Source organism: Staurois parvus, unplaced genomic scaffold (genome assembly GCF_062004578.1).
Source record: "Staurois parvus isolate SC_StPar_1 unplaced genomic scaffold, SC_StPar_1.0 ptg000162l, whole genome shotgun sequence".
Lineage (NCBI taxonomy): Eukaryota > Metazoa > Chordata > Amphibia > Anura > Ranidae > Staurois > Staurois parvus.
The window spans coordinates 497459-520455 of NW_028317958.1; the positions used below are offsets into that span (position 1 = coordinate 497459).

Below are 22997 nucleotides of genomic sequence, written 5' to 3' on the forward strand. Positions count from 1 at the left end.
TAGATGATGCAACAGGGATCACGTGATGAAGACATTCTGTGTGTATGTATGTGTATAATACTGTGTGAGTGTGTATATGTGTGTGTGTATATATGTGTGTGTATATATATATATATATATATATATATATATATACACACACACACACACAGTATCTCACAAGTGAGTACACCCCTCACATTTTTGTAAATATTTTATTTTATCTTTTTATGTGACATCACTGAAGAAATTACACTTTGCTACAATTTTAAGTAGTGAGTGTACAGCTTGTATATCAGTGTAAATTTGTTGTCCCCTCAAAATAACTCAACACACAGCCATTAATGTCTAAACCGCTGGCATCAAAAGTGAGTACACCCCTAAGTGAAAATGTCCAAAAGTTCAACATGGCACCTCATGGCAAAGAACTCTGAGGATCTGAAAAAAAGAATTGTTGCTCTACATAAAGATGGCCTAGGCTATAAGAAGATTGCCAAGACCCTGAAACTGAGCTGCAGCACGGTGGCCAAGACCATACAGTGATTTAACAGGACAGGTTCCACTCAGAACAGGCCTCACAATGGTCAACCAAAGAAGTTGAGTGCACGTGCTCAGTGTCATATCCAGAGGTTGTCTTTGGGAAATAGACGTATGAGTGCTGCCAGCATTGCTGCAGAGGTTAAAGGGGGGGGGTTCGGCCTGTCAGTGCTCAGACCATACGCCACACACTGCATCAAATTGGTCTGCATGGCTGTCATCCCAGAAGGAAGCCTTTTCTAAAGATGATGCACAAGAAAGCCTGTAAACAGTTTGCTGAAGACAAGCAGACTAAGGACATGGATTACTGGAACCGTGTCCTGTAGTCTGATGAGACCAAGATAAACTGATTTGGTTCAGATGGTATCAAGCGTGTGTGGCGGCAACCAGGTGAGGAGTACAAAGACCAGTGTGTCTTGCCTACAATCAAGCATGGTGGTGGGAGTGTCATGGTCTGGGGCTGTATGAGTGCTGCCAGCACTGGGGAGCTACAGTTCATTGAGGGAACCATGAATGCCAACATGTACTGTGACATACTAAAGCAGAGCATGATCCCCTCCCTTCGGAGACTGGGCCGCAGGGTAGTATTCCAACATAACGACACCAAACACACCTTCAAAGACTACTGCCTTGCTAAAGAAGCTGAGGGTAAAGGTGATGGACTGGCCAAGCATGTCGCCAGACCTAAACTCTATTGAGCATCTGTGGGGTATCCTCAAACGGAAGGTGGAGGAGCGTAAGGTCTCTAACATCCACCAGCTCGTGATGTCGTCATGAAGGAGTGGAAGAGGACTCCAGTGGCAACCTGTGACGCTCTGGTGAACTCCATGCCCAAGAGGGTTAAGGCAGTGCTGGAAAATAAAGGTGGCCACACAAAATATTGACACTTTGGGCCCAATTTGGACATTTTCACTTAGGGGTGTACTCACTTTTGATGCCAGCGGTTTAGACATTAATGACTGTGTGTTGAGTTATTTTGAGGGGACAGCAAATTTACACTGTTATACAAGCTGTACACTCACTACGTCACATTGTAGCAAAGTGTCATTTTTTTCAGTGTTGTCACATGAAAAGATAGAATATATTTACAAAAAATGTAAGGGGTGTACTCACTTCTGTGAGATACTGTATATACAGTTAGGTCCATATATATTTGGACCTAACTAAAGGCAGAAAGACCCACAAACAAAGAACAACTTAAGACAGCTGCAGTTAGAACCTGGCAAAGCATCAGAAAGGAGGAAACCCAGTCTTTGGTAATATCCAGGTGTTCCAGGCTTCAGGCAGTCATTGCCAGTAAAGGATTCTCAACAAATATTAAAAATGAACATTTTATTTATGACTACATTCAGTTGTCCAATTACTTTTGCCCCTTGAAAAAGGGGGATGGCTACTCTTAAGAGCTGTAATTCCTAAACCCTTCCTCCAATTTGGATGTACATATCCTCAAATTAAACCTGAGAGTGTTTTGTATCAAGTATTAAATACATTTCAGAGTGTTCAATAATTTTTTCCTGTGTCATGCCATTTTATTAAACAGAACTTAATTTTTGAATGTTTTTGTTTTGGTTTCTTTTTATGTATGGATTGCATGGGTTGTCTCTGGGGACAAGAAGTGGGGAAACCTCTTCCCGATGGGGACACAGAAAACAAAAATGTTTTAAACCTTACTCAATCCAAAACTAAAAATTTGTTTTGCCTGAAGTTATACTTTAAGGTTGGCTGCAAAAATGACAGATCTTGTTTGATGAAAGAAAGCATTGATTTAAGAGACATAGAACCATCATTTGAATAGCACATCTGCTCGCGCAGTGAACTGTAATGACACATGTTCTTTTCTGTCTTGCCAGGAAAATTCCTCCGGCCTCTAGCAGTTCATCCATGCATGCTCCACACCGGACCAGCACAAACTCGGTGCCTGTGTCACAGAGTATGAACAACACTGGTTTCCTCCCGCCCAGCACAGTTACCTCTCCCCAAGCCCCTGTCGCCTCTCCCAGTACGTCTTCGGACAAAGTCCTTCCCCAAGGAACTACACTAAACATTCACACTGCAACCGAAGCCACCAGTAGTATGCAAGCCAGACAAGTGTCTTCTTCAGCATCCACACCGTCAGTGCTTTCCTCATCGCCTAGCCCAGTCTCCAGCAAACCTCAAAAGTTAAAATCCAATAAGGCTGTGAAACCTAAGGAATCCCCCGCCAGCAGCACGAACTGCAGTAGTACCAACAGCAGCAGCAGCGGCTCAGGAAAGAAAAAGAAAACCAACTCCCCACCCCAGCTGCTAGCGCCTCCCCCTTCTCATTCCACTGAGTCCTTTAGGAAAAACTGTGTAGCGAACTCTGGCACATACCACTCCCCCGGCACGACCTTGTCTCAGCACGGCAGCCCGCACAGTGTCGGCCTCAACTTTGTGAACAATCGATCTGTGAGTCTTAAACACGACCAATCAGGGAGGGGTCCCCCTAGCGGGAACCCTGCGGAATCGATAAAGCGCATGAGCGTTGTTATGAACAGCAGCGACTCCACGCTCTCGCTGGGGCCCTTTGTTCACCAGGCTGGCGGCGACCAAGCTGTGAACTCTCACAACGCGTTCCCCCATTCTCGTGTTTCCCTGGACAAACTGACGGGGAAAAAGCGCAAGTGCTCCGCGGGGCCCAGCAGCATCACCAACAACAGCAGCAAGTCCAGTAAGGTTGCCAAACTGCCGCCAGTCAACAACATACACACAAAACACAATAGCGGGATTTCAGGAACGCCGACGCTGGCCAATAATTCACTGCGGCATCAGGTGAGACGGTAACTTTTTTTTCTGTCCTGAATTATATTTCCATTTGAGGAACATAAATATAAATGGAAGGAGCGGTTTAAGTAAGTTTTACAAGGAATATGGGGTGAGGCAGATTGGTTAATCTTCTGCCGTGAAGTCTTGGATACCCAGATGCCCAAGGCTAAATTTAGCAGTGTCAACTAACAACTCAGTGACTAAATAGTATACCTGAATATTTCTAAGGACGTACAAATCTTTTATTTGGTACCTCTACTGATGACAACTGATTTATAAGACAGGAAGTAAAGGAAAATCTGCAACAAGGATACAAACAGAAATACAGATCTGTGTAACAAAGGTATAGCGAGCGCTACAAACAGGTTTGTGTAAGCAGCTAGAACACCAAAAAGGTAACCAAACAACCTTACAATAATCAATAAAAGGAGAAAGATAGGTGCAGCGCTTGAATCAGAGTGCAAAAGGAATGCTCTGTAAAGGTATATATGCATATAAATATAAATGTTCAAGAAAGTAGGTACAATAGTAAACAGTGCGCTAATCAATAAGAAATGTTAAAGCACTCACACAGTCCACATCCCAAGTCAATGGTTATAGGAGGGGTGAAAAAATCCTAGGAGCGAATAGAGTGCGCACTCACCAGAAGTGAGTATAAAATACGCATGCAGAGAGGTATACTCTTCAGAATGTCTCTGGCACCAAAGCTCTGGTCAGATCGCACTCCACACCATCCTCTGTCTCACCACGAAGAGTAGTAACCAGGATTCATCAAACAGTATGGGCGTCAAAGGTACTCCTTAGTCCAGATAGGCACTGTGGGAGATGGTGCTCTCAAGGAGAGCCCAATAAAGGACGCCACATAGTGTATTTTATATGCACTTCTGGTGAGTGCGCACTCTATTCGCTCCTAGGATTTTTTCACCCCTCCTACAACCATTGACTTGGGATGTGGACTGTGTGTGTGCTTTAACATTTCTTACTGATTAGCGCACTGTTTACTATTGTACCTACTTTCTTGAACATTTATATTTATATGCATATATACCTCTACAGAAATACAGATCTGATAGGGGTTCTAGCCTTCTCTTATTCTATTAACGAAAAAGCAGGCAGGATTAAGAGACAGCAACTGTGCAAATGTTTATTAACCATTCCACAGCACGGGGCATCATGCTGGGGATCATAATAAACAAATTTCTGGTTAAAAGGAACTAAAGAGGGATCTGTTTTTTTTTTTAAATACCCTCTTCGCTAGTTTGTGAAATATAGAATTTTCTGTATCCTAAAAGGAAACCTGTGCTTAAAGAAACCTGGAGACTGCCATTCCATTTTTCTCTGAAAATACTAGTTGGCTGGCTGTCACACCCATATTTTTTTCCAGGTCTTTTTGCCACTGACCTGGAATAAGCATCTACATCAGACGTATACTCAAAAGATAAAACCTACATATTACATGTTTTATTATTATTACCACTCCCTAATTAGGGAGCCCTCAGGTTCAGTGCTATGGTATTCACTGACTCACCTTGAGCAAATTAAGGTGGGGTCCTCAAGAAACGCAACACACATTGGAAAACAGTAGAGGCCATAGAGTACCCTCAGAAACCAGTAGTTTAAAAGAGAACCAACAGCGGTGTAAATAAAACCAATAGCTTTATTATACTTCACAAAAATTTGGTAATAGACCTAATTAGGTCAAAGGATCCTCCATTCACATCAATAAAATGGAGAACGTTATCACTTTAAAATGACCCGGGCCACACTTACTCAGAATATAACATAGTACTACTACTTTACGTCTTATGTGAGCATAATATGGGGGGTCAGTAGGTCAGAGTTTTGCATAGTGAACTAGCCACTTGGTCAGTGTATCAAAACCCAAGACCCCACTCTCCAACAAGGACAAGGTCCACCATGGCTCCAGGACACTTGTAAATGAACAAAAAATTGGGGCAATTTACTCATTGAGTTGACCCAATATTAACCCACAGGTTAACAGTTTACCTCCCATATAAAATGGCAGTCACAAAAATTGTTAGTATTAGCCACATCAATATGACACCTCACAGTAATTACTACATAGGTTGACACATTAACTTTCCCTATAGGGAATGGCAGTCACAAAAAATTGTAATTTGGTGGTATGTTCATTCAGAGAAATCCACTTAATTTAGCCACAAGTGGATTAAAGACAATTAAAGCGTCCAGCTTCAATAGACATCAATGGGTAGTAATGTCAATATTGTATGATGAACTGTTAACCTGCGGTTAATATTGGGTCAACTCAGTGAGTAAATTGCCACAATTGTTTGTTCATTTACAAGTGTCCTGGATCCATGGTGGACCTTGTCCTTGGAGAGTGGTTTCAGAGTTTTGGGTTTTGATACACTGACCAAGTGGCTAGTTCACTATGCAAGACTCTGACCTATTGACCCCCATATTATGCTCACATAAGACGTAAAGTAGTAGTACTATGTTATATTCTGAGTAAGTGTGGCCCGGGCCATTTTAAAGTGATAACGTTCTCCATTTTATTGATGTGAATGGAGGATCCTTTGACCTAATTAGGTCTATTACCAAATTTTTCTTTAATATAATAAAGCTATTGGTTTTATTTATACCGCTGTTGGTTCTCTTTTAAACTACTGGTTTCTGAGGGTACTCTGTCCTCTACTGTTTTCCAATCTAGATCAGAAGATCTGACTTCAAGCCTGACTTTACTGGCTGTGTGCTTGATCCTGGTCAGTGTCTCAGAATGCATTGATGCAGAAGAAACCGCATTACAGCCAGGCTACTAACTTACAGCTTCCTGGCAAATAGCTAAATTCTTGATTACCTGAAAAGGGGTTGGTAAATCTGTTCAGCCAGTTTTGTGATCCATATGTCTACCAGAATGCAGAGCTAGATGAATAATGTTTAATTCTGTTGCTTCCCAAGTCTCCTTTCTGTTCATAAGCAGGTTGGGGGTACAAAAGTGACAAGGGAAGCTGCAAATCTTAGCTTACTTAAAATAAAAAAAAAAAAACACAATTTACACCTGCCTGGTTATGAGGTATGGTTTAAAAGACTGGCTGAACAGAATTACAGAAGGTGTTTGACAGGTAAAACAATTACCTTGTATATATTATATTTATGTTTGTTTATTGTATTTAGCTGCCAAATTGCAGCTCTGTTTTTTTTTTTTTGACAAAAATTTCCCTCTCCAAGTGACTTCTTTCCATGAAAACTTTTAGTCTCTGGTCACACCGATGCAAATTGTCATCCGATTTGTTAGTTTCGAATTGCATGACAATTTGCACCATATTTTCTGCAGTGGGAAGCGGTCATATCAGTGTGATTTCGACTCCCGTCGGCATCGCACTGATTTTAAAAGTATTTCATGTACTACTAATTGCCAGTTCAGGTGTGACTTGCATAGACATCTGTGCATGAAGTCGCACAGACGCCTTCCAAGTCACACATTGTGAAGTCTCATGATTTCAAAGTCAGATTTGGTGTGACCGAAGACGAACCCTTAAAGGGTATCTTCAACCCAAAAACTATTTTTTTTTTCATGCTTCTACTCATTGCAGGACACTGCTTCTGCTTTAGATGATTACCTATGGGGTATAGTGACACCTGTGGAAGGTGATGATTTAAAGTAGAAGCTGTGTCCTCCAGTGAACGCAAAGAAGTATTTTACAGTGAGTACAAAAAAATCTTATTTTCTTAGCTTTGTATAGAGTGGGGAAGGTTCTCATCACTTTCTGTCCTGATTTTTTTTTTTTTTCTTGTTTACCAGACATGAAATAAGGTGAACTCATCTACAGCAACACAGACAGAAATAAATCTGCTTCTCTAGTAGAGGGGTGGAAGGCTAGCACTCAAGTCACATTTTATTTCTGTCTTTGTCCCAGTTGCAGATTTTCCCTCACTTCCTAATTGGTGGAACCATTGTCAGCAGAACAAGAAGTGAAGGGAAATTTCACTAATGGAGTCCCCAGCTAGCTGTAAACACCCAATGGGAGTTCTGATCCTTCCTCACTGCATCCAAACTAGAAACCGTTTAAAAGACAAGTTTGAGTTTTAGGGGGAAAAAAAAGATACTCGCCTAGGTGGATGCAGCATCTGTTCCTGCCAGCTTTGCACTGAGAACTGAGCAATCAAAGACAGCTGATCGCTCAGTTCTCAGCATTCTGTGAGCAGAGAACCAGAGATTGTCAGCCTCTAGCTTTCTGCTTTGCTCCCGCTCTCACTGGTGTGCTGTGTTTTGGAGGGGAGGGAGCTGCTGGCTCAGGCTCTCAGCGGCTCACTGAGAGGCTGAGTCAGCTTCTGGTCCAGGGTTCTGAGTGGATCCCAACCATATGGTTTGGATCTTTTCAGAGCCTGGAGCGGGTCTGTGACATCAGCCGACAGCGTGCTTCAGCCTGCTGTAGGCTGAAAACGTGGCACAGGAGTGCAGAACTAACTGTACTCCTCTAATCCATAGGCTGTACTTCTCCCATAAACGGCTGTAACGATTCAGAACATCACCTTCCTTGGCACTGGCTGCACAAGCCTAGTGTGCAGATTGCACCTACACCTTTGTGACACCAATCACCTCCATGTCACCAAACTGCTCATTGTCTGCTTGAAAGTGCTGGACTGAGCGACTCTTTTGGGACTGTGTCACAATAATCATGCTACAGGCTGATCTTTTTGGGACCTTGTGCATGGATGTCACAGAGGTCTATACCTTCACCGCCATATCCTGTGCTGTGAGGCTGGACATACACAGCTCGAATGTCAAGGAAAATCACTTGATTCCTCCATCTACGATAACAGCATGGATGGAAAATTCTCCATGGTCTTCAGGCAGCCATGACACCTGTTGGGCAGTGATGGAATCTGATAGGACGCAGTGGCTGTTGGGTTGTTTTCTACCTGGTGCTTGCAGGGCCACCCACAGCTCGAAATTTGGCCAGTTCAGTAGAAGTCAGACAAAATTTGAGCCATTTGTGGAAGCTCTTGGGTCAAAAGAGTGCCCAATGATGACAAAGGCTCATTGCAAGATATGAGTAGGACGGCTCTATAGGGCTGAACAAGGAGTAGCGACATACGGTTCAATTCATCCTCTAACCCTCATTCCACTGCTACTGCCATGGGCTGTGTGGAGTCGCCCTTAAATAAGCCACAAAGAGCAGCTCCACTAATTGGATAACAACGCAGCAGACGAGGTGAATGATGCACGTTCTCCGCGTCGCTACTGGTAGGAAATGGATGATGGCACAGACGATCATCAACTTGACAGCACGAGGAGGAGGGGGTGGGGCGCACTGCAGCCATCACCATGGTAACCGCTATTTCCCAATAAGCTGAGCAGCTATTAACCCATTGCTTTCTAAATGGACAGCAGCAGAGCGTTGCAGTTGGTGTAAGGCTACCGGGCAAAACATCGTGCCTGGATATTGTTCACTAAATGATGACGTCCAAATCACACTACGTGGAAGATGGGAGAGGTCTTTGGAATACATTCCAAGAAAACCTTCCTCTCATCCAGGGAGCAGGAAGAAAATATTAGTATTTTCAGTGACACCAGCATGGTAGCTTTAGATCTTTTTTTGTTTTGGGTTTTTTTAGATTTGTATGGAGGATGTCAAGGCGAATTAAAAGCTGCTTTGTTGTGTCTTTGGGATTTTCCAGATCTTAGAACAAACAATTGAGGAGTCCAGCTGCAGGAGAGAGACACCTTCACCTCCGGCCTCATGGGAGGGGCAGAGACAAAATCTGCCATGGGGAAGCCTTGAAAGAGACGTTATGAGACTCTTCTCTTTGTTGTACTTCTTCACATAGGGGCTCCTATAGGATGCACCAACACCATGTGCGTTGGACAGCTTTGCCCAGTGCATAGAAAAGGAAATGTGTCTTATGTCCTAATCATTTAGCTCACTATATAATGCACTGTGTTGGTGTGTGCTTGAAAAAAGTAGGCTAAGCTGCGTTTTACACACACACTACTCCATACTGCAACACGCTGCAGTGCGTAGAAATGATTGAAATGTAAGTTTGTGACCTTTTAGTAAAATTAGCCATGCGTTTTAACAATGCTGACCCTTCACAGAACACAGCAGCAGGCGTGCGTTTATATAGAGCATAACATGCGCCTGCTGGTGTGAATGGGTCTTAATAGATTATCAAATTCCTTTTGAAGACTTGAAAACATTCAAGGGGGGAATTTATCAAAACTGGAGCCGACAAATTCTGGGGCATCTGTTCATAATAACCAATCGGCTCCTATCATCAGCTTGTTCAGTTAAAGCTGGTCTCCACCTCTGCTGTCACTTTATATATAGTCCATTAAGGCCAAAATGTCCCAGAAAAACTATTTTGTACACTAACAGACGTGCCCCCGGGGGGTGCTGTATAAACTTTATGTAACCTCAGCCAATCATTGGAAGCTTTGTATTAATTCAGAGAACACAAAGCTGCTCATGAATGGCTGAGCTCCATCCAGCCGGACTCCCTTTTGGTTCGGGTGTGGAACGGATGTTCGTGTCCCTTAGCTGAAATACGGTTCTTTATACTGTATATAGCTACTTACGGTTTATAAAGCACTCGCAGTAGGCACACCTGTTATTGTAGGAAAGTTTTATGTGCCAGCTTGGCCAAAACTAAAGTTAGTGGTTATAAACCTTAGACATGAAATACGAACAGAGCATATTCCTCTATAGTTTGTGCTCCAGAGCATGAAGTGTCTGTTCTCTGCATGCTTCACTTCTGGCAATATTTCCTGACAACAAGAGAAAATGGTGACAGGGGAGGGACATCCAGCAGATTGACAGCCTCCGCTCTATACCTGTGTGCTGTGTGAAAGGGGGGTATGTCTCTTCTCTGCAATCCGCTCTCTGAGCTCTCCTCCCTGAGCTCTGCAGAGTGTAAGTTTAGCTCTCCACCCTATTTTTTCTGAACTCTCAGGCAAACTATCTAAATTTAGCACTTTGAATGGCTGTAGAGAAGAGAAGACTGAAGATAGACACGTACAACATATGTGGGAGGATTTGTTTCATCTCTGTGCATCATCTGAAGCCAGTCACTTCACTGGGTATATGGAAGGGTTTATATTACAACCACTTTAAAGAAAAGCTGGAGATCAGCTTTAAGGTTTGTAAATGAGAGATGGAATCTGCTTGGTTGCCATGCACAGCTGCTCCAAATTCTGGCTTCTCCAATTTTGATACATTACCCTCCCTTACTTCACATCCAGGTAGGAGCAGTACAGCTGAAAGAGAAGTGCAGGAATCTAAAAAATAAAATCAGTCAATCATAGCTAGATGGCTGCAGCATGGATCTGATGCTGGCTGTACACTGAGACCTGAGTGGTCAAAGACCGCTGATTGCTCATTTCTTGGTCTTCAGTTAGCAGAGAGCTCGTGTCTCAGTCACCGACTTTCTGCTCTGCCCCTCCAGCGCTGACTGGAGCTCCGGGATGTGGAAGGGGTTGGAGCGGCTGGCTCAAGCTCTCAGCAGCCTGGACCGGTTCTGTGACATCGGCCAACAGCGGGCTTTAGCTCACAATCAGCTGAAACTGGGTCCACAGGAGTGCAGAACTAATGGCACTCCTGTGATCCACAGGAGAAGTAGAGCCAAAAGAGTTATTGCCATACTTCTCCTTTTATACTGCAGTCAAATGCAATGCTCTCCGCACATTCCAACTTCCAGTTCCTTCTTGTTCTAATGAGCCACCTTGCAGAGAGCAGGGCAGGACTTTGCAGCAACATGGTTGCTCTTTTCCTGGTCTTGCTGTAAATCCGGAATCCCATGGGCAGTGCTGCATGGATGGAGTTTTATTGAATGGAATGCTTACAGTGCTTGTACATGATGGTGCTGGATACATTGGCAGGAACTACAGAAGTCCATCTTGGACACCAAGGAGGGTGGCTATGTTCCCACATAGCATGGGACCTTGTAGATCAAACACGGTTTCTATCCTGCTATTACCAGTACAAAGATGACATCAGATTAAGTGATGGATTTTTTTTTATTGGGTTGTTACTGGTTCTCTCAAAGCAGTTTGTAATGACCACAGTTCATCATCACAACACATGACTCATTGGAGTATTTGGGTGTAATGACGGATGGTGCCGTTTCTTTAGTCCAGTAGAATGTAGAGCGTCACCAGCAGTCCAGTGTTCTATTTCTGTGTTCTGTTTTGTATGATAGCTGTCAGCATGTAATAAATGTCAACATTACGGAGCCTCGCAGGTTCTCTTTGGAGTGCTGGTGACTGTCTTCATTCCCTTGTGGTTGGAGGTGGAGTTGCTAGATGAGGAGTAGAAGGCTCCTTCCTGGTTCCTCACTGCTGCTGGAATAAAGCGATGTCTCATGGGGGGTCACTGGAACTTTCACATTGCATTGACTTCTTGGTGACTTTTTTCTCTCTGTTTTCCTTTGCAGCCAAAGGCACGTCCCTGACAGTTAATTGTTACACGAACTGGACAAGTGTGGTAACAATCAGCAACCTCCGGCTGGCTGTGTTAGGCTCCAAGATGCCTTTGAGTTTTCTCTAACTCTCTGCGGTCCTCAGGTGTAGAGCGATTTCTGGATGCATCAGCCAGACCAGGATTTTTTTTTTCTGCCCAACCCTCAATCCCGAAGCCATGTGTGTAGCAGTCAGTCCCGCGGCCGCTTCTATCAGTGTTAGTGGACTGAGCGCCTCGCTACAAACCTGTAAGATTTCGATTTGGGTTGAGCGCCACCTTTTGTCCTCCAGCCCGGGCAAGAGCAAAAGAGAGAGAATGCACACTTCACTGTAACTTTCAGACGTCGAACAACGTCCATTGGAGAAGACGCAACGACCTTCAGAAGAGGAATACGGCTTTACCCTTTAACAGCAATGATCCAGTGATTAACTACTAAAAACAAAAAATAGCACAACTACAAAAAGAAATAGTTTATTAAATGAGACTGTTGATCGGGCTGGACAGCCTTTTTTTTCCAGGTTATACTTGCTAAGAAGCTGTGAGGAGTTTTAACGTCAATAATATTTTCTCAGAAACAGTATGTCAGATTTTAGTTAATCAGAAGCATTTTTTTGTTTTCAGCTTACGCTTAACTTACTGTGATTGTATTGGTAATGTTTTCAGACTAAAAACCAAATGAAGAGACAGACTAATCTAGTTAACTCTCCCAAAGATTACCGTGTGGTAGAAGGTGATTAATCAAGTGCATGATGCTTCCTTCATCTTGTCAGCTGTGTCCCACCTGGCAGCCATTTTGATTCCCCTGGTGGTCAGAGCAGTGACTTGAGTCGCTAACTTCTGGCAGCCGGTTCTGACTCCACTTCCTGTCAGAGCAGTAGATTTTCACATCTGGCAACCACTTTGACTCTTCTTCCTTACGAAACAATACAACTGGCAGCCATTATGACTCCTATTAGTCAGGGCAGTGTCTCTCCCTCTATCGGAAGCCAATTTAACTCTTTCTGTCAGAAAAATACCCCACCTGCTTGTATTACACCTGGCAGCCATATTGACTCCCCTTATGGCCAGTGCAGAGCCTCTCTCACTTCCAGTGACCTTTTTGGCTCTGCTGTCTGCCAGAACAATTATCCACCTGCTTTTTTCACACTTAGTAGCCATTTTGGCTCCACCGTTCGAGCAACGCCTCTTCCCAACCTGGCAGTCATTTCGAGTTCACCGTTGGCCAGAGCAGGGCCTCTCCCACTGTTGGCAGCCATTTTGACTACTTTTTGTCAGAACAATACGCCTGTCAGCCATTTTGGTTCCTCTTTTAGTCATCACAGTGCTTCTCCCCATTTATAACTTCATCCTGTCCAAGCACTTTCTTTCCCATACTTGGCAGCCATTCTGCCTCTCCTGTATATTAAAGCAGAGCTAAACTTGCCTTGTAGAGTCCCTCTCCGACATTATCTGTTGAGTGCTGGTCTTCAACCACCTTCCTTGGCTGACACAGGATGACGTCACTCCTGCACATGTTCAAGAGTCAGTCATCCCGACACACAGGGACTGTCCCGGCAATATAAGCTGGGCATGCTCAAGAGTCGGTCATCCCAGCACACAGGGGCTGTGCCGGTGAATAATCTGAGCTGCACATGCACAGGAGTCGGTCATCCCAGCACACAGGGGCTGTGCCGGTGATATAATCTGAGCTGCACATGCTCAGGAGTCGGTCATCCCAGCACACGGGCTGTGCTGGTGATATAATCTGAGCTGTGCATGCACAGCTCTGTTTACATGCTGGGGAAGACCATGAGCAAGCAGGTTGGTATATTTTATTGTAGAAGAGGCATTGCATGTCTCTTCTGCAATAAAGAGCCTGCCTGCTCGTTGTTTTTGACGGGAACTTTAGTTATGCTTTAAAGCAATGCACGTTTTTTAGGTTTTCACACCCAGTCTGTATCTGCTGTTTTCTTTAATATACTTTTGTAAGCAATGGAGAAAACTATCTCTTTTTATTTGTGTTCTGTACTAAGCCAATCTCTGCTTCCTGTGACGAAGCAGCTCATAAGGTTGCCACCTTTTCTGGAACAAAAATACCCAGCCGTATGGCTTTGCTTTCTTATTAATTATATTGGCATCGAGTCCCATTTGTACCGGCCAGGCTGCATTTTTATTACAGCATGACCAAATGAAGAGCATTCAGTACTGTGCTGGTACTCCCTGTTGGTGTAAGCTCAGTGTTACCCCTGCAGCTGTTTGCAGCTAATATCATTGAATCTGATGCTTAGGAATTGTTTGTGGGCAGCTACATTCACCCAGATCAGTAATCCTGCTCAAAAAGTTGCTTTACTTTAAACCCCCCCCCCCCCCCCCACGCTGTTGAACCTTTACAGTTTAAAGGACCACTAAACTTTAGATACTTACATCCCAATCCGAGGAAGATTGACGTGATTAACGTTGTATTTACAGTGGCTCAGCATAAGCTACTATTCACTGATGTCAATTTTTTTTAAGGCAGCTAAAAAGATAGAAAAATATCTTCCTTCACAATTAGAAATTCATATCAATTTTTCTTTAACTGCATCACTGTAGATGCAATGGCATAAAGTGCTTAGGACCATCAAACGTACATTTTGCGGTTTGTTTTTTTTTTTTTAAAGTAGCCTAACAAAGGAGTATGCAAATTTTTTAGAGCCCAACATAAAGAACTGCTGACATGTATTTCATTTTATTTCAAAGTCTTGAAATAGTTTCAGATTCATCTAGCAGTGACTACTTGAAATTTCTTTGTATGTGGTTGCAGGGCTATGCCCAGGGTGGATGGCACAGTGGGCGGCAGCGCTAGGCTCGGTGACGTAGAGCCTGCACAGTTTACAGGCTCCGCATCATGGAAGAGGCTCGGCCACTGCATCTGTCTGTGTGATAGGAGCAGCGGCCGCACTGGGGACTCAGGAACACTGGGAGCTCAGTAACAGAATAGCAGTGTTAGCCCCCTCAAGTGATTTCAGATAGGGGCTCAGAATGTGCACAGCCCAAACTTATGACAGAGGCTGGAATCATTAGTATACAGAATTTTTAAAGCAAAGTATGTGCAGCGCTTTACAATATAAAGGGAGATGACACAGTAACAATACAGTTCAGTTCAAGAGAGTTGGTGGGGCCTTGCTCTTGAGAGCTTACAATCTAATAGAATCACAACTATGCGTCCCCCCCGCCCCCTAGTGCTTTTTCCATTGAAAACAATAGAAATGTATCGAAACTCATGTCAACACAAATTAACATTCAGTGTTTTCAATGTGCATTGCAATGCACTTGGTATTAAATGTTCTGTTATAACACACATGCACATGATGCAGTTGCGTGTGTTATGACGTGTGTTATGACGTGTATTGATGCATTTCCATTGATTTCAGTGAAAAACGTATCAAGCAATAAAAAAAAAACGCAAAGTGCAAGCCTAGCCTAAATCTAGAGGGGAAATTTAGTGCCAAGGCAAATAGCTGTGATTAGGCTCTGATGGAAGCCATTCTATGGCTCAGGGGCTGCACACTAGTCCTAGGGCTGCTTCAAAGGCAGCGAATAGCTGACAGGGAAGGACCCTTTTAGAGAACTGGTCTGAAATGTATTTAGCAGTCGGGCCTGCACTTCTTGAGCGGGAGACAAAGTAAATAACAGGATAGCAGGGGCGGACTGACCATTTGGAAACTCAGGCACTCCCCGAGGGCCCGGGGTCAGAAGGGGGCCCCATGAGATGCCCCTGGTACCTTTTTCATAGACTTTTTTGAGCTTGGGCAAGGACACAGGGGCCCCATGATCCCCTATTGCCCGGGGGCCCCATGAGTTGTCAGTCCGCCCCTGCAGGATAGTGTCTGTGAAGCTTTTCCTTTGTCCACGTCAACACTACAAAACAAACTATAGCCTCAGGACAGACAGAATAGTATAAGCTGCAGCAATATAATAGAGGGGGACTTTAGAATATTACTCATTTCTATGTGACTGGCTCTACCTACAAAACCTCTACTTGCAAAAGCCCTTTTATACTTTCCTTGCCTGCTGGCCATTTTTCTCATCTGCCCAATGTTCAGCAGCTACTGCCATCAGAAGAATCCTCACATCTGACACATCTTGGGAGCATCAGACGCTTGCACCCCCCTCCCAAACCCTGTGGGTCCCCTACTCCCGCTACTGTGCTCTGTAGTAACAAGGGGTGGCAAATGGGAGCACAGAGGGGGACCAGGCATCTGTCAAATGTGAAGATTCTTCAGGTGCTCATCGTTCTTGAACAGAGTGAAAATCTGAAGAATGGCTGAATATAAAAGGTCTTCTCTTGCATGTGGTGTGCTTTTTAAAGAAGTGACAGTCACTTTTTTGGGCCCTCTCAGCTATGTTGGTTTTCATAGTGTTAAACCTACAGGGGAGACCAGCTGATCTAGATGACAGACACAAAACTCACAATTTTCTGCCATACTTGTGAAACCATTAACAGCTGTAGAAATTTTTTATGTTTTGAAATGGTCCAGTTGGGCTTCTTAGGCTTCCAAGTTCAGGCATCGTGATTGGTTGGAAAAAGCCTGCTTTGCCCCCGGCAATCAATTAGCTTCTTGCTTAGGCTCTATATGGATAATTACAACGTATGAAGAAGAGTCTCATTGGTTGCAGGAAAAGGTTCGCTCGAACAACGTATTCTCATAGGCTGTTTTTGTTGTACTCTTTCCTAATTCTGGAAGCACCGATCTTATGTATGAAATCAGCGATTCTTTTACCATTTCATCAGTTGGTTGATATATAAAATGCATTTAGGCAGTGCTAGGTTACTAATTTTTTGCCATGTGGATTTAAAAAAAACCCAACCAAAAAATGTACTGATTGACTCCCATTTCTAGCCAGCTCCAGCATCATTACAAGTGTAGTCAGGCACCCCCTTTAGAGCCCTTTGGCAACTCTCTTGTGTGCCCATTACTATGAAGGGCATTCTGATGTTCTCGGTCAACCATTTGCTTTGCTCAGAAAAAAGTAAACTCCAAACAAAGCTTACATCAAACATTGTATGTCCTATGTTGACACCTCTGTTTTTAATGCAACTAGTTGGGGGAATATTGTCTTAAGAGAATTAACGGATTATGAAATGGCAAACTGCAGGGGCCCAGTTAGACTTCCATATCACCGTAACGTATGACATGCATTATGAATAGTACCCCAAAGCACCACAACACACTACCCTTACTGGAAATAATCATATGTTTTTTGTTTAGCATGTTGGGGGGGTTCTTTGGCAGCCCATTACTTTCAATAGGTTGTGTTAACGCAATGATTTCAGCTGGCCCTTAAAACAAGTGCAAGTCATCCCATGAAAATCTTTTCCATTGTACTTTTTTTCAGTTTTTTTTTTTTTTTTGTGATCGGCTGGCTTCGTCTTTTTAAGGCAGCAAACAAAAAAAAAGTGAGTGGAAACTAAAGTCCACTTACCCCCATGGTGATTGCTATCATGGGATCATTTGCTTTTGTTTTAATATATAATGCCCTAGAAGTCAGGAAATATACAGCGTCAATCTTCTTTGTCAATAATAAACATTGAGATCTTAATTATGCTTCCTTCATACCGTTATGGATATTGCAAACTTTCTGGCCCTTCGAAGCTGAAAACTGTATGCTCGCCAGGTGATTCTAGGAAATCATTAATGTTTCAGGCCAGTAGGGGGCGCATGCTTTGCTACCTAATGACTTTCTTACCAGTCTGTCCACACAAAAAAACAGCCCATAGCATTCTCCACAAGGTGGCAATATGATTGTATTATAGAGCTATTCCTTAAAACTCCTACTGTTTCTTTAACCTGAAGAAATGAAAATGAATTTACTATAAGTTTAAAAAAAAAAAAAAAAAAAACTTTAAAAACCCTACATTTTGTATCTTATTTTGGAATTTCTTCTATCATATGGAAAAAAAATTGAAGTATCCCTATTTCAAGAAACGTATTTTGTTAAAAAGAAAATGATTGTACATATTGAAATATGTATTTTTGCACAGGTCTTTTGTTTTTATTTTTTTTTTATTTTTTTTTTCCTTATATCCAGTTTTGGTACAATGGAGATCATCTAATATTTATTTGTTAATAAAAAAAAGAATACCTTTATGATTTGAAGTGATTCACTGCCAAGCCTATATTCTGACATGCCTATGTGTAACCGTTTTAAGGGATTTCCTCCGTTTTGCGAGGCCTGGGTTCTGTTTCTCGGTGTCTGTGGAGTGGATAATTATCAATTGTATGCCATTGCTATTAGTTGCCTAAATCAGCGAGTTTAAGCTGTAGCTAAGGGGCTATATATGTTTTATTTTTTTCTTTTTAATTTTTTTTTTTTCTTTAGAAAATTTTGTTCTATACCTGTGTGTGCAAAAACGAGGGCACATATGTGCTTGCGTGTGATTTATAGACTAAATAGACCTAAAACCTACAGAGGAAAATGAAAAGTGCCTGGTTCTAGTTTCCAAGCTGTACTCTTTAGCTTTTCCTTAACACTTGAATGTTCAGTTGTGTGTTTTTGTTTTTTTTCTTTTTTTAAAGCTTGTTTTTTATTTCCTTTTTATTTTCTCAAATTGCAGTTTATAAAATTTGTACTACAGGCAATGCGATAGAACTACTTACGACGGCATTTTTTTTTTCTTTTTTTCTTAAGACGCCCATCTTGCCAAAGGGACCAGACTGGCCTCTATGGCATTGGGTTTTAATTTGGTTGCTCCATTCTGTTCCCCCCCCTTACCTGTGACGATGCAGGTACTTGACGTCAAAGGTTGGCGACCAACGTGTATGTATAGCTTAGCTATTGTTTCAGGAGAAAAAAAAGTGGTTTATTTAATAGAGAACTTCATTAATGATTTAAAAAAAAATTGTAAAAATATTTTTTATAAAAAAAATTAGATTTAAAAAAAAAAAAAAGCCAGATACCTCGTGGAAACTGAATCTATATCAGAGTTCCAAATGGAATGTCGTGATTTTAACGATGTCTTCCTCCGAGTTCCCTTTGCCAAGGAATTTTTCTGGTCCCTTTGGCCTCGCTTTTTGTAGATTATGAAATGACTATCACCTCACGACATGGCAGACCTCTTGTGAGCTGGTTCCAGACGTAGGACAATGCATCTCTATAGAAAAAGCGATATCACTGAAGGGTTTTAATGACTTGAATTATTCATTTGGATGGTGATAATTGAGATCTTCTAAGGCATTAGGTAGCATTTTCCTCAACAAGGATTTATCTCACAAAATGGCTGCTGTCTTTGCTTGTGTGGGTGATGGGCTGTCCTTACATAAGGCAGGGGAGCACTGCTTCAGTCCTAGTAGGCTGCGATCCTCATGAGTCTCTCTTATTGGGCCACTTTCCGTAATTGGAAACTTGTACTGAGATAAATAAGAAGGCAACCTAGCCCCCGAAAAATATTAGTTGCCTGGCTATCTATGGCTTCAATACTGTGAATCCCTCATATTAAACTTCTGACCTTAGGCATCATTCACACCTGAGTATTTTTCACACACAAACAGAAGAATCTTGTTGTTTTTAATGGTTGCATTAACATTTGAGCGCGGCGTCACTTGTAGCGTCATCACGCCTAATTCTTAAAGTACTTTTTTTTTTCAAGAAGAGTGTTTTTTTTTTTTTCTTCTTTTTTTTGCCGTTCCAATAATTTATGTGGACAAAAACATGGTCCTGCCCTGAAGAAGCTCCTGTATATAGTAACAATGGCTATCTATAGTGACAATCTATCTAGTTCACGCAATAGAAGAAAAATGTAATAAATATAACCTCCCAACTACAAAACCCAATATTGATCGTTAACCCAGAGGAAGGCAAAAAAGTATGGTCCAATTCACTCCATTGGGGGGGGGGGGGAATAAATTTCCTAATTTTCCAAAAAGCGTCCTCTGTCCCCCATATCTGGTAAGAAAAAAAAAAAAAGTGTGAATAAACACTCAAAAAAGCCTCAGTCGCCTAAATATGCTATGGGGCCTGATGGGGTTACCACCCTGCCAGTATTTACCTGCTAGGCCTGGTAACCGTGAAACTCCAAGCTAATATTAATAGGAAAGAGATTGCAAGGTTGAGTGACTCAAGTGTTATAGGCATTGGATCAGTCTGACAGCCAGGCACCTAGCATTTTCAGGAGATGTCCCCAATAGCTGCCTACATCACTCATTAAAGGATCATTCCAATAAAGCCTACTTTCTCTTTCTCAGCCATTGAGGAACCCAGGAATTTGGATATAGTCATTTTCTTTGCTAGTGTCCAATTCTCCAGTAGGAGGCAGTATAACCTGGCTGTATATAAATGACTGTGTTCTTCAGTAGACTCCAAGAACGGATTTTACAGTGAGTGCAAAAGTCCTATTTTCTCATCCATTGAGAAATGGGCTGTATCTGAATTCCTCTATCCCTCAATGAGCCCTCAGAAACTTTTCCGTTTAGTACAAAAATCCCATTTTAATAGATACTAATGAGTTGAATCGCTGTTTTTTTTTTTATGTCTTGGGGACTCTGGTGACGAGATCAACTCGGTATGGTTTCTGAATCTACTTCCTGTACAGTCTCACTCCTCCTGTGGAATTCCTTGACCTCCATAACCTATAGTAAAGTTAAACCTGGAGAGAGGGGAGCCCCTGGTAACAGCTGCAATTGGTGGGCAAAGTTGAGAGCTTGTTGATCTTGCCACTTGGAGTTCTGTAGGCCTAAAAGAAACGGCTGGTTTTATTAACTTACCGGAACTCCACCAAATTTGGTGTGACCTGTGGTGAGTATGGAGTCTACTTTTTCTAACAAAACTGGTTTTCTAAATTTGGAAAGGGCATGCAAGGGTTAGAACCTCTGCCAGATTTCTACGGCTGCTTGTGTTCCATTGGGGACACAGCAATTCCCTGCCTTGCCTCTCAGATCCTGTCTAGGTGACCGGGACAGGAAGCAATAGCAATTCCCTCCAGTAGACACAGGGAAAGCAACAAAAGTAAAAAATGTTTCCAGATAGATGAGGATTAGAACAATTGTTAAATATTTTGGATACATTCACACTTGAGCGTCGCCATCTGTGGTCGCATTTTTTTTTGTGCTTTTTCAGGGTTGAGCTTCTTATTATTTTAACCAGTGGAATGGAAAGCTAGTTACTTGAAGAAGAAGATGGCGGTTAGGCACAGAATCATTTTTCAGGCCACTCCTATTGATGTTTATTGGGGCCAAAAACACATGATCCTGCCCCAAAGAAGCTTCTGTAAAGGCCGTTGCTTACATGTACATGGGCACAATAGAATAACATGGAAATATTCAATAGAGAAGATGGGCCTTTCAGGGTGTATGAACATGAATACAAAACATATTAAAAAGTTATATAATTTTTATTTTGTATTTTTGTAAAAAAAACACAACATGGAAATCTTGAGTGTCGGCATTAAAACGCTTCTGGAAATGTGCTTCAAATTGCTTAGGTATAAATGAAGACTTCTAGTATATTTCCACGTTTTTGCAGCCAAATTGGGATAATGCCTACTTTGTGTTTGTTACATGTCCCTATTCACACAGCAGAACTTTAAAAAAAAATTGCAGTTTACCTTTTTTGTAGATTATCTGCTCTGAACCCTTCAGCAAGGAAAAACCCTTGGTAGTTCTCTCTTGTTTGAGGCAGGCTGGGCAACTGCATTTGCCATAATTAACCCTGTCTGTATTGCTTGGGCAGACCTTCATTATCAATTGTAACCTGATTTGAACACTCTATCCTAACAAAGGGTTAAAGGCTTGGGCTTTTTGCTCTGTATGTCAATGAGGACAGACTTGGGACAGGCTCACTCTTAATTAGGTTCACACTATATGCATATGTGGGACTGTGTGTAATCCCATACTTTCCTGCCCCTGCATCAAAAATGTCATGCTGTTAGTAGATGCACTGTTTATTCTCAATGGCACACCCCACATTGGAAACCGCAGCGTTTTTCCTGTGCTGGGAACTGCATAGCACTACGTGGTTTCTCTGCAGATGCAGGGACCTTTTCTCTGCGTTCGTAAGTACAGCACCCCATTCAAATGGGCTGCTGTGCCCCCACAAATGCTACCATGGGGAACCCACAATAGCGTGAACTTAACATTTGTTCAAAAAGCCTGCAGTTAATCAGGGCATCACCTACATTTTTGATTGATTTAGGAATATGTAGCGGAGTTTTCTCAAATGGAACAGCAAAATTGGAAATATTTAAATAAAATACCTTTCTAATTAATTTACCTTAATTTTAGAAAGATATTTTATTTATTAGTTCTACTTTCTAGGGAGAAAGTGTTACTTTCTAGTGGGGGATTCACATATTGGAGGTGTATTTAATTTCAAAATTGGAAACGCGCTTATGTTTTCCTGTTATGATAACACTCTATTTGTTTTCCTGAAGTTATCTGAGCAGGAAGTGAGAGGAAATGTATCCAATGAGGGTCACAGGCAGCAATAGAGATTCTAACCCATCCGCACCCTATTTAAAAAAAAAAAATCAAAAAAACAAAACTGTAGATAATCTCGTCCAAATGTGGCCCACAAGGACTGAAGCAGTGACACCCCACTGTAACGGGTCAGGGTGTAGGCCGGTACATGGACCTGAAACCCCATCTATTAGAAGATGACAGCGTAGGATGACATTATGTACAAGCTTTGCATTACAGGATAACACAAGCACTACAGGTTGTCAATGTGAATGTAGTTCTTGGAAAGCAACTCGCTCTTGTCTATTTTTCTTCTCTGTACAATGTGTGAATAGTTTGATAATTTGTACACATAATCAGGAGCATCTGATCAGCTGGACTTTTGGCTGCTGTTTAGCTCATGAACAAACAAATGTCATGGGATAGAAAAAAAAATTACTTTGGATATTTAAAAGAAAAAAAAATATATAGTTATTTGTTTTGTAACAAGTTTATGTAAATAAAATAATTTATACTATTTATAAGAAAACAAAATTGTGCTTTGCTTTATGAGAGGATATCTAGTTTGTTGAACAAACATGTTACTTCAATAAGGCAATAAATGTAGGAATGTTTAATAAATGACGCCATCATTGATTATTGGAGAATGTTGGTGACGGGAGAGCGGTGCACGCCAAGGGAAACAACAGACTCTATCGGGGGTTTAGGGCTAGTTCACACTAGATGCAATCCAGTGCGGTTTTTTTTTTCTGCATCAAAAATGCATGCACAGTGTTTTCCATGTATTCCAATGGCCCTAGTTCACGCTAGTGCAGTCAGTTTCTTGTGCAGAAAAGTAGAACAT

General features: G+C 42.1%; 1 protein-coding gene across 2 annotated transcripts in view; it reads left to right on the forward strand.

The window, feature by feature from the left end:
- ATXN7 (ataxin 7) overlaps window positions 1-22687 on the forward strand; it is a 164141-nt gene extending 141454 nt beyond the window's left edge. For both annotated transcript variants that reach the window (XM_089675994.1, XM_089675992.1), the window contains exons 11-12: window positions 2367-3306; window positions 11716-22687. In XM_089675994.1, the coding sequence (XP_089532120.1) occupies window positions 2367-3306; window positions 11716-11733 (958 nt within the window). In that variant the 3' untranslated portion in view covers window positions 11734-22687. The remainder of the gene's footprint in view (window positions 1-2366; window positions 3307-11715) is intronic.
- Window positions 22688-22997: the final 310 nt, after the last annotated feature.